Here is a 10534-nt window from a genome sequence, read left to right on the forward strand (position 1 = left end):
AGATTGACAGTTTCAAATAACTTTATTGAACGTACCATGTATAACAATATTTGATTCCTTCTCTCTACCACGACATTCTATTGTTGAGTGTCTGACATGGTTAACTGGATAGAATCTCATTCTCTATAAGGTACCCTAAGAACTCATCAGATAAATATTCCCCACCTCGATCAGACCGAAGTGCCTTTATGGGTAAAACTAGTTGTTTCTCCACTTTTGCACGAAACTCTTTAAATTTATCAAAGGTTTCACTATTGCGGTACATCAAGTTTACATACCCATATCTGGAATAGTCATCAATAAAAGTTACATAATACACTTCTTGCACTAATGCTAATGGGGCTACATACGTCAGTGTGCACAAGTTCTAAGGGTTTTTTGACTCCCATTCCTTTTGTATTAAAAGATCGTTTAGTCATATTACCTTCCAAGTAAGATTCACATTGTGGAATATCAACTTTTTAAGTGAACTTAAGATGTCGTCTTTCACAAGTCTAGTGATACTTTCTCAGTTAAAATGATCGAGCCTCAAAATGCCAAAGGTATGCTTTATTAAAGTGAGAAGTTTTAAGTCTCGTATTTGATATTTCAATTTCAAGAAGTGTTTACATCTTTTGTTTGACAAAATAGAAAGTACTTGACATCCTTCTATTACAAATAAGATTGCAATTTCTAAATATTGCAATTTCATCATTAAAAGTCACGGTTAAGCCGTTTTTTTATATAAACATGCAACGAAAATTAAGTTTCTTTAGAAACTTAGTAATCTTTCTAAAATTATCAAAATAAAGATATACATCTCCCACTGCATCAGCTACCACACTTGTCTCGTTCCTAGTCTGCAACGCTAAGCTCTTCTCTTTAACGTTTTTCGTCTCCTCGAACCCCCTGTAGAGAATCACAAACATGATTAGTGGCTCTCAAATTAATGACTCAGTGGCCTATTGAATCTTTCACTAAACAAGCTTCTATTAGCAAGAGTTCCATATCTTTGCTTTTGGTAGCTAGATATTCTTTCCACTTTTTATAGTTTGTCTTAAAGTGTCATTTCTTACTGCAAAAAAGTTTAGACTTAGATAAGTCTTTAGGTTTTCTAATTCTCTTCCTTTCCACTTGTTGTGGCGTAGAGACCTTAGCCTTACCTTTCTTAGTGCGCTTTCCCTTACTTTTCTTAGTGCGCTTTCCCTTCACTTCCTTTCCGAACATGTCTCCTAGCTTATCTAGAATTGTTTTAACAGTCTTACAACTCTTCAGTTGCTTATACAGAGTATTATGCTTGGCAACATATAGTAACGAGCTATCTCACCCAGCATTTTCTAGCCTCAATTTGAGTAACCGATAGACACTTATTATAAGTACTTTTTAAAATTTATAACAACTCAAGACAATTATTTCCATTCAGTATGTTTTCAGTGAGTATATTCAATAAAGGAGTTGGTTTCATTTTCGAAATGAAAATAATACATTCATATATTAATCTCTTTGTGTTAAGAAAATTTCAATTGAATTGATACATACTTTATTTAATTATTTCGGGTTTTCCAGTTCATTTTGAGTTTTGTTGAATATATGCTACATACATGCCTTCATATTACCAGGTCTAGCTAATGGAAACATAGAGATAAAAGATGGAAATTGGCATAACTACGACTAATAAAAGATTTTTGATGCTTCCTAGAACGTAAACATGTTTTTTCCCCAGATTTCTGCAATTTGCAGATACATGGAGGACAGCAACAATGGTGATTTCGTGAGGGCGATATAATGGTGCAACCAATTTTATACCAGAAAAATACCCAAAAATGGAGAGACCCTGCAACTCTAAATTTAACTGCTAAAGCTATTGGTTTAGCCTCACTAACACTCTCAAATCGATTATGAGGCTGAAGAGTCTGGCCCGAACTCTTCTGAAGCTGAGAAGCTATTCACTCCTTGTTTGTTGTCCCACTCGCTGTTCTCCATTGCAGGTTCAGATCTCTTCTGTGGTTCCACCTTCCCGAGCCTTCGCTTGTATTCTGTAATCCAATCGTTACAAATAAACCCCAATGAATATTTGAACAACAGCAGCTCTGGAGATCATAGAAAATTCATAAACAAAAGGGTTACTTTTATTTGTAATTGATCGCCGAGTATATGCCAAAAACTCTTCCCACTTGAATTTCCTAAGCTCTTGCTTCTCTTCCTCTGAGAGTTCAAAGTTCGGCTCCCTTCCACACATGAATGCCGCTCTATAGATAGAAACGTGTTTCAAAATCCGTTAGTGTATCAATCAAAGAAAATAAATCAATACTAAGAAACCATCTTTATTACATTGAGAAGCCGTAGAAACCAGCATTAGCCTATCTACGGAGCAACAAATAGCAATCGAAGTTTAGGGACAAAATTGTAGTAGGCAATCATTATAAGCAAAGATAAAAGTCGATATTTTACCTGTCATATAAATGGGCAGCTTCTTCTTGTGAACCAACTGTTCCCAAGTGAATTTGTTTCTTGTCAACTTTTATTGCAGCCTGCCATTTCATATTTTTGAAGTATACACCCCTCATTAGACATTGTTCTTGGTTTTGAACATGCTTCCTCCTGTGTCGCTTCCTGCGTTTGATCGGTTGCCCTACACAGATAATAACATTGTGCTTGGGCATCAGTTAAAATGTAGAAATGTAAATGGCTCCCTGTATTGGATTTTAATGGTAATGACATAGCCCCAAAATGAGATAAAAAAATCCAAAAGTCACACAAGAGGATTCTAATATGCATAGTATAAAACCATCCTATTTCGAACATTAACCAACTGTGGATCAAATCATTTTCATAACATCATTTCACAATGTTGATTCTCTGGACAGTAGCTTCCCCATAACAACAAACACAAACTAAAGATGTCAAATACATGAAACTTTGATGAGCAAACTATGCAATGCTAGCCTTGAAAATTAGATACACGAACCAAAATCATTTTTACTTTTAACAAGAACAGTATGCAAGTGAGTGGAGAGCAAGGGAAAAGACGTAAGCTTTGTAACGTTTTAGCATATTCTGCAGAATATAAACCATATCATATTAATCCATGCAGCTTTACCATCACAAACCATCACAAAATGTAGCATGGATGCATGTCTTTCTAACCATTTAAATTTTGAAAAATAAGAAAAATTGAATGCAGTTCTTTCAAGCCATTAAAGCTGAATATGGAGGCAAGGTAAGCAATCAAGACATAAAACCCATTCATTAGTAAATGCTTAGGTGCAAAGATAGAGGGTGAAAAAAATGTTAAGAGTGGAAGGAAAGACCAACAGTAAGCAAGACTTGGAAAAGTAAAACTTTTCCAGCCTTAACAATAGCAACAAATATATAGAACATGTGATTCCAGGGAAACAAACCAGGAAAAGGTTGATTATGATGCTCTTTTGATGAGCCGGAGCCGGAGACATTCGGTGATCCAGAAGCAACCTTAGGAATGCTTTTCTGAGAAACATCAAAAGTTACATGTAACAGTTAATTAGTAAAACAAGAGAGAGATGGTAGTAGTAGTACATGCTAATCACAGGATGCAATGGAATGAGCAAGCAAGATATGATTCTGGAGTCAAAACAAGCAGAGCATTTAACTTTTTCTAAAGATCCACCTTTCACTTCCTTCTTATATAACATAACCACACTTGCCATCACTATTTATATAACCATAACAACTACACCAACCACAAACATGCTAATCACAAGAGTAGTTCGTGAGTAGCTACCACACAAATATAGATAGCAAAACAATGTTTAAGGTAGAAAATGTAATCTCTGTCAGTAATCATCAACCAGCACATTCTATTGTATTTTCACAATTTCATATTACCAATACTTCATAACATACTAAAAAAAAAAGAAAATCTGTCATAAGGGAATAGAAAGTCTTCAACAATGACAAATGGTCCTCTTCCCCTCTATTGTATTTTCACAATTTCATATTACCAATACTTCATAACATACTAAAAAAAAAAGAAAATCTGTCATAAGGGAATAGAAAGTCTTCAACAATGACAAATGGTCCTCTTCCCCCTTATTGTGGACAAAGAGGAATGAAATGAAATGATTTACTCCTAGAATTATTATGTATGAGAAAACACACCAGCAAATATACAACTACAGACCAAGCTAAGTTACAAGACAAAACTAGAGAGGCATTATTAAGGTAAGCATCCCTAGCTCAAGGGAAAAAAAAAGATAAAAAGAGTCTCCGCGAGCTGCTAAGTTTATAAATGATAAAAGAAAAATAATGGAAAATGAAGTCGTATCAACCCAACAAAGAGAAAACAGTTAAACCGTCAAAACTACATCTAATCAACTGATTAATAATGCATTCTTACCCCATTCATGTGGATGGGATCTGAGGGCATTGGATGCACAGTGACCAATTTTGCACTCTGACTTGAATTTCCAGGGGCATTACCATTATCGAAAAATCTAGAAAGTGGAGTAAAAAAGGAACTCGTCCCTGCAAAAAGTCACCAGATTTGGTGAATGAAATTATTCAGGCATAATCTAGAACTTGTTTGATTACATTCACTATACAAGTAATTCATAGTTTACTTAGACAGGCTCACTTTAAGTAACACAAGGGCAAAGAAATGAAGGGAAGGGCACACTTCACATACATAGTAATTTAGTAAATGTTCCTCTTCATAGATACCAATAGAAGCAGCTAATTATGCAATATAAAAACTACATGTCAACTAAAGTTTACCAGAGCAGAGTCCCAGGAGCTTGCGTCTGCGTAAGCTCACCATTTGGCAATGCTTCAATCAGTGACCAATGGTTTAGCTTTGCATTTATCCCTTTATCTATGCTCCTAAGATTACCAAAGATGGACGAGTTATAGGTAGATTAAACAATCACAAAATGACGAACAGTAAACTGATATGATCCGTGGTGATCATATAGCAAAAGAAGAAAAATGTGTAAAAAAAAATACAAAAGCCATCAAAACTGAGTCAATGCAAGTAATCTGATGCACCTAATCAATTAAACTTAGACAAAGAACAAAGAAATTTCCCAGATGTTAATAAACTTTTGCTATCATTTATTACAGTCAACCAAAAGTACTTGGTACGGAATTTGGTTGGCTGAAATAGAAACAGCTGGTTTCTCATCACCAAGTACGTTTGATTTCAATAATGCTACAAGATAATAAGGGATTCAAGGGCTAAATAGCTTGCACGGATTAGATTTCTGAAAACAGACAACAGATTTGATGCTAGTTAAACAGAAATCAATCATAGATGGAATTGAAAATTAATATGAACAAACCAATGAAAATACCATGAAACGTGGTTTTCGCTTCTAAAAGCTAGCTAAGCTCCGGATAAGGGGGCAATGTGACATAAAGTCAGCCATAATTATTTTTTTTTTAGGTGAAGAAAAGCGATGAATTCATCATAATTTGCATAAAGTAAAAGCCAAAACTTTCATCATGTGAAACTAACAAAGCTGTCCAGTAAGTCTGGCTGATAGAAAACCCAATTATCACTCCGTGGAAAAACAAGTCAACCCCACCAACCTAACACCTTTCATGGAAGCATAGGCAGTGAAAAATACAAGACAAAACACAAAACCCAAAATCCAAAACACAAAAATTCAAAGAGGAAAACGGAAAAAGCCAAAAAGCTAAAGCCTTTACGGTCATCAAGCCAAAAATGGCGACAACCCCATAGCCAGGAAACGCAGAAAACCCACCCATTACAAGGAAGAAGATAAACAAACCCCAGAACAAAAAGTCATTTATTTGGTACCTGAGAAAGGAGAAAGAAAAGGTGGTAGTCGGGACAGCGCAGAAACCGAGGAAAACAGAGAGAGAAAGACAATTTTATTAAGGTTGAACCTAAAATCTGATAAAAGAACAAAAAGAAAGGTTAAAAAAAAAACTCAGGATCCTTAGGTGTTATGAGAAGGATCAAGGAAAGGAGATGGTGGTGAAATAAGAGAAAGAGTGAGGAAAGAACGGAAGGGAGAAATAAGAAAGATGAGAGTTTTCAACAAGTTTGTGTTGGTGTGGTGGTGGCTCATGCATCTACCACTACCACCTTTTGTTTGTTTCTTTTTTTTTTTAATTTTATTTATTTATTTTAGTTTGTGAGGTGAAAGCTCATTTTGTTTTCTATGAAAGGGTGGTGAAGCTGCCTGCTGTTGAATGCTGAAAATCAATCAACAACAATAAAACAAAACAAATCAAAGCAAGGCCAAGTCTTGGGGAGAGAGAGAGAGAGAGAGAGGAGGGGGTTTGAATATGTGGAGGCCTACGTATCCTCTGTATTGGGTGTTACTTTTGAAGAGTTTTAGTCATTAGTCTGCTATGGTTCCAATATTAACCCCCTCTAATTTAATCTCTTCGGTTTTTTTCCTTTTTACTTTAGAATTATATATTTTTTTTAAAAAATAGATTTTTTTTTCCTTTCTTTTATTATTATAAAGTATATGTTTATTAGTATAAGAAATTTGATATAGATTAGAATTTTAATAGTTATTATTAAATGAATTTTAATATAATTGATTAAATTCTATTATTAAATATGTGTGTAAGTAGTAAATTTAATGTTCTACTTTAATTTAATTTGAGGTGAAAATTATTTCTGTTTAATTGAAATAACCAAAATAATTAAATTAAATTAATTATTTTTTTATTTAATCAGTTTTTAATTAATTAATTACATGGTTAATTCAATTCAATTTCGGTTTTAAAAATCTAAACCAAGATAATCAAATAAACCAATTTTTTAAAACATTAAAACATAAATTTATAATTATATTTATACCCAAACAACCGAGCACAACCCAAAAATAAAAAATCAATCCCAACTCAACCCAAATATAAATCTAGCCCAAAAAATAAATATAAACTAAAAACCCAAACCCGATTTAATTTTAATTTTAATTTTAATTATATTATTTACATAATTAATTTATTTTTAAAAAATAAATATCTAAAACTAAACAAAACGAGGTTCGGCATTTTCATTTCTTTTCATTTCTCCTCTTCCTCTTGTCCCATATCTGAAAAAAAAAAAATCGCCACCACCAGCCCTCTTCCAGTCAGCAGACCGACGGTCGACGTCCCTTTTCAACTCTCCTCTGCTCGACGGTCGACGCTCGAGCTTAACGTCTCACACACGTGCACCAGTCACCATCATCGTTGGCAGATTCATTCATCTCATTGCACGGTAGGATAGTTTAACTTTATTTTCTTTTTTTATGTATTATTTCTTTTATTTCTCTAAATACTTTCTCTGCTGCAAATTTTTATGGTTGTCGACAAAGAGAGAGAATGTTTTTGTCGGTTTTAGCTTAGTTGCGTCTTAGCTCATTGACTTTTATGCTTAGTGCTCTCTTTTTTTCTACCATCGTTTCCACTTTGTTTCCCTTAACTTCAACGTGAATTACTTATTCTAGTGAACCCCATAGCTCGAATCTGCAAGTACAAGTGGGAAAAGAAACTATGTTAATTAAAAAAAATAAACCGTACCGAATCGACTGATTCGATTATTTCGGTTTTGCACATAACTTCAGTTTGGTTAATTTGGTTACAACAAAAATTTTGATTTATTCAATTATTGCCATGAAATAACCAAATAGACTGAATGCACACTTGTTATGGTATTTTCTGTTTTCAACCCAAAACTTGAATATAACCTCGAACCATCAACCCACAACCTGAGTAGATGCAAAAGAACTTGAGCCCCACAAGGTAGAGACATTAGGGGCTCGCGGGGAGAGTGCTCACATGTTCCTAGGTGTTCGCAAGCAGAGGATGCGAAATCAAGTGGGTAGTTCGAGGAACAAGTGTTAAGTCTAGAATAGTATACATGTTGGCATGCATGGAGCCTACCTAGGACGTCATTTCAATGAATAGAAATTGTGTCTTATAAATACTCGATTCCCCTCATCGAGAGGGCACATCAGAACACTCAATAATTTGGTGTAGTGAGCGTGGACAGACTTCTGATCGATAGATTTTCTTTTAATTTGTAAAAATCAGAATGGCTCGCCTAGATGAAAATTTCCCCATCAACTTTTCATCAAGACAAGCTGGAGCTTCAGGTACAGGTGGCCAACCCACTAAGGCTAATTTGTTTGCCAGCTAGTTTGTTGAACAACCGAAAAATTTGGGTAACGTGGCCCACGTAGGGGCCTCAAACTCTTTTGACCTAAAATTTCCTTCTAGCTAAGAGTTGTCGTTCTTTTCTAATCAAGAAGCATCGTTGTAGTAGTTTTTGCTCTTCAAGAGCAAATGAAATTGATGAAGGAACAAATGGCCATACAGAACGTGAGGTTTGAGCAACAAAAAACATTTCATCAGGAGCTCTTAAAATTATGAAGAGCTCAGAAGAAAGGTTCAATCCGACAACTCCGATTTTCATGATAATGCAGCCATGCGGGAAGAAGGTACTAACGTGCATACAAAATAGTGGCAAAGTGAGATGGATGCTTTACGGTGAGACATAAGGGCTTTGCATCTTGAGTTTATATTAATTAAAGCTTTTGAATGTTTATGGTAGAGTTTGAAGCTTTGATGGAAAATAGGATTATTTTATAATGTAATTTTTGTTAGTTTTGAACATAAGGACTAAATTGTTAATATTTTGAAATTGACATGTAATTTTTTATAATTTGAGGCTGTAATTGGATATATTTGAAGTTGGTTTAAAATTTGGAGTCCAAATTTGGAATTTATGATAAGTTTGATTTTAAGGACTAAATTGAATAAAATGTAAAACTTGAGGAAATAATTGAAAGATTAAATTAAGCTTATATATATTTGTAATAGGTTGTTATATAATATTTGATTGATTAAATGGAAATAAATTTATATTATATATCAAGATTTGAACAAGACGATTGATAATTGAGAAATAAGGAAATTATAGACTAGTCCCTGACACTTTTGCTTTTGTTGTTAGCCTCTGGTAAGTTCATACATTATAAATATATTTAAATTGTTGTTAAGTTTTATTTGTATGTTTATTAATGTTTTTTTGATATCTTGAATTGGCTATGAATTAGTACATAAATTGAGAACTGAATTAGATTGAAATGAATTGTTATAAAATGGTATAATGTGAGATTAAACCCTGATGAAATGAGTAAAAGTCTCGTATACAAGGTTACATGTTATTGCCTGCAGGTTCTGAGCTCTAGCATGTGTTGCAGACTCGAGAATACAAGTTTATTAAGCCTTGGCCAAGCTACATGTTGTGTAGGTTCAACCCTGACGGGTGACCAGGCATTATTATTCGATTCATATATGTTCAACTCTAACGGGTGACCAAGCACTATTATTCGATTCATGTGGGTTCAATCCTAACGGGTGACTAGGCACTATTATTTGATTCTGTAGGTTCAACCTTAACAGTTGACCAGACACTATTATCTGATTCGTGTAAGTTTAATCCAAACGGGTAACCAGGCACTATTATTCGATTCGTGTAGGTTTAACCCAAACGAGTAACCAAACACTATTACTTTCATTTGTGTATGAAGTTCTTTTACGAATTTTCATTGGGTAACATTGTGAGTGAAAATGTGATGATATGTTGTTAGATGTTGGCAAAGTAATGTATATGATTTGGGTATAAGGTATGAGTTTGATTATGATAGAAATATGAAAAATTGAGGTTATATTTATGGTTTGAGCTCAAAGCCTATGTATCTGAAGTTGTTGCATTGTATCTTCATAGGGATACTTGTAACATTCCGATTTAGGGTCTAGTCGGAATAATAATTTCAAGACCACAAATACAACGTAATAAAATTTATTTTTATTATATTTTTATGGTCTACGATTTCATGAAATGATTTCGTGAAAATTTCGTTTGACAATTTTGACGTTTGGCACTCAATTTAGTCAAAAGGACTAAATCGTGAAAAGTGCAAAAGTTGAGTTCTACATGCTAGAGGTGTCCAATTGTTATTAAATTTTAAATTGGAGGTCCTTATATGGTAATTAGACCATTGGTTAATTTTTTGGACAAAAATGGACATGAAATGGGTGAAATAGAATATTTTTAAGTTAGGGGCATTTTGGTCATTTGGTAATTAAAATAATAAAAAAAAGGGAAAATAAAAGCGAAATTTATGCTCATCTTCAACCTTTGGCCGAAATTTGCATGAAATCCATGGCTAAGGATTTTTTCAAGCTTTCCAAGCTCGATAGTAAGTCCGTTCTTGCTCTGTTTTTAATGATTTTCACATTTTTGAGATCTTTGAAGCATGGTCTACTTATTTCTAGCCTTATTTTGAGTTAGGGTTCACGTTTAAAAATTTACCCATGTGTGACATGTGTGTATTTTTATGTTTAATGGAGGAATATGTAAGTTTGATGTTAGAGAAACGACTTTTACTAAGTGATTTTCGATGAAAATGCATAAAAGGGCGTATTTGTAAAAGTTATAAAATTTGTCATAAAAGTGTGATTTAGTGGAAATTATCGGCTGCTATAGTTATGAAAATGATTCGGCTAGGCTTAAAGAGTAAGGAAATTGAATAAAAATCATTTT

The 10534-nt window shown here is 33.8% G+C and overlaps 1 protein-coding gene and 1 long non-coding RNA gene across 4 annotated transcripts; one reads left to right on the plus strand and one right to left on the minus strand.

Moving 5' to 3' along the window:
* Positions 1-561: 561 nt before the first annotated feature.
* LOC107952855 (ethylene-responsive transcription factor-like protein At4g13040) lies at positions 562-6290 on the minus strand. Of its 3 annotated transcripts, XM_016888060.2 has the most exons (8): positions 5777-6277; positions 4732-4836; positions 4355-4482; positions 3381-3465; positions 2431-2611; positions 2107-2228; positions 1863-2015; positions 562-888 (listed from the first exon to the last, which is right to left on the minus strand). In XM_016888060.2, exons 2-7 carry the CDS (start codon positions 4772-4774, stop codon positions 1876-1878), a joined length of 699 nt encoding a protein of 232 aa, XP_016743549.1. In that variant the 5' UTR covers positions 4775-4836; positions 5777-6277; the 3' UTR covers positions 562-888; positions 1863-1875. The 3 variants fall into 3 exon arrangements, with proteins under 3 accessions (XP_016743549.1, XP_016743547.1, XP_016743548.1); XM_016888058.2 differs by lacking the exon at positions 562-888 and having other exon boundaries at positions 1636-2015; positions 5777-6290; XM_016888059.2 differs by lacking the exons at positions 562-888; positions 5777-6277 and adding an exon at positions 5307-5674 and having other exon boundaries at positions 1636-2015.
* A 682-nt stretch (positions 6291-6972) lies between these two features.
* On the plus strand, positions 6973-9544 carry LOC107952857 (uncharacterized). Its single transcript, XR_001698953.2, has 2 exons — positions 6973-7201; positions 8017-9544. It is a non-coding gene; the product is annotated as an uncharacterized lncRNA (long non-coding RNA).
* Positions 9545-10534: the final 990 nt, after the last annotated feature.

Source organism: Gossypium hirsutum, chromosome A07, assembly GCF_007990345.1.
Source record: "Gossypium hirsutum isolate 1008001.06 chromosome A07, Gossypium_hirsutum_v2.1, whole genome shotgun sequence".
Lineage (NCBI taxonomy): Eukaryota > Viridiplantae > Streptophyta > Magnoliopsida > Malvales > Malvaceae > Gossypium > Gossypium hirsutum.

What these genes read in the sequence shown, in the direction of transcription:
- LOC107952855 (XM_016888060.2), bottom strand. Translation starts at nt 4,774, where the DNA reads ATGGTGAGCTTACGCAGACGCAAGCTCCTGGGACTCTGCTCTG. An exon ending in ATCCCATCCACATGAATGGG is followed by an intron (nt 3,466 to 4,354) that starts GTAAGAATGCAT and finishes GATGTTTCTCAG; the next exon opens with AAAAGCATTCCTAAGGTTGC. An exon ending in GCTGCCCATTTATATGACAG is followed by an intron (nt 2,229 to 2,430) that starts GTAAAATATCGA and finishes TTCTATCTATAG; the next exon opens with AGCGGCATTCATGTGTGGAA.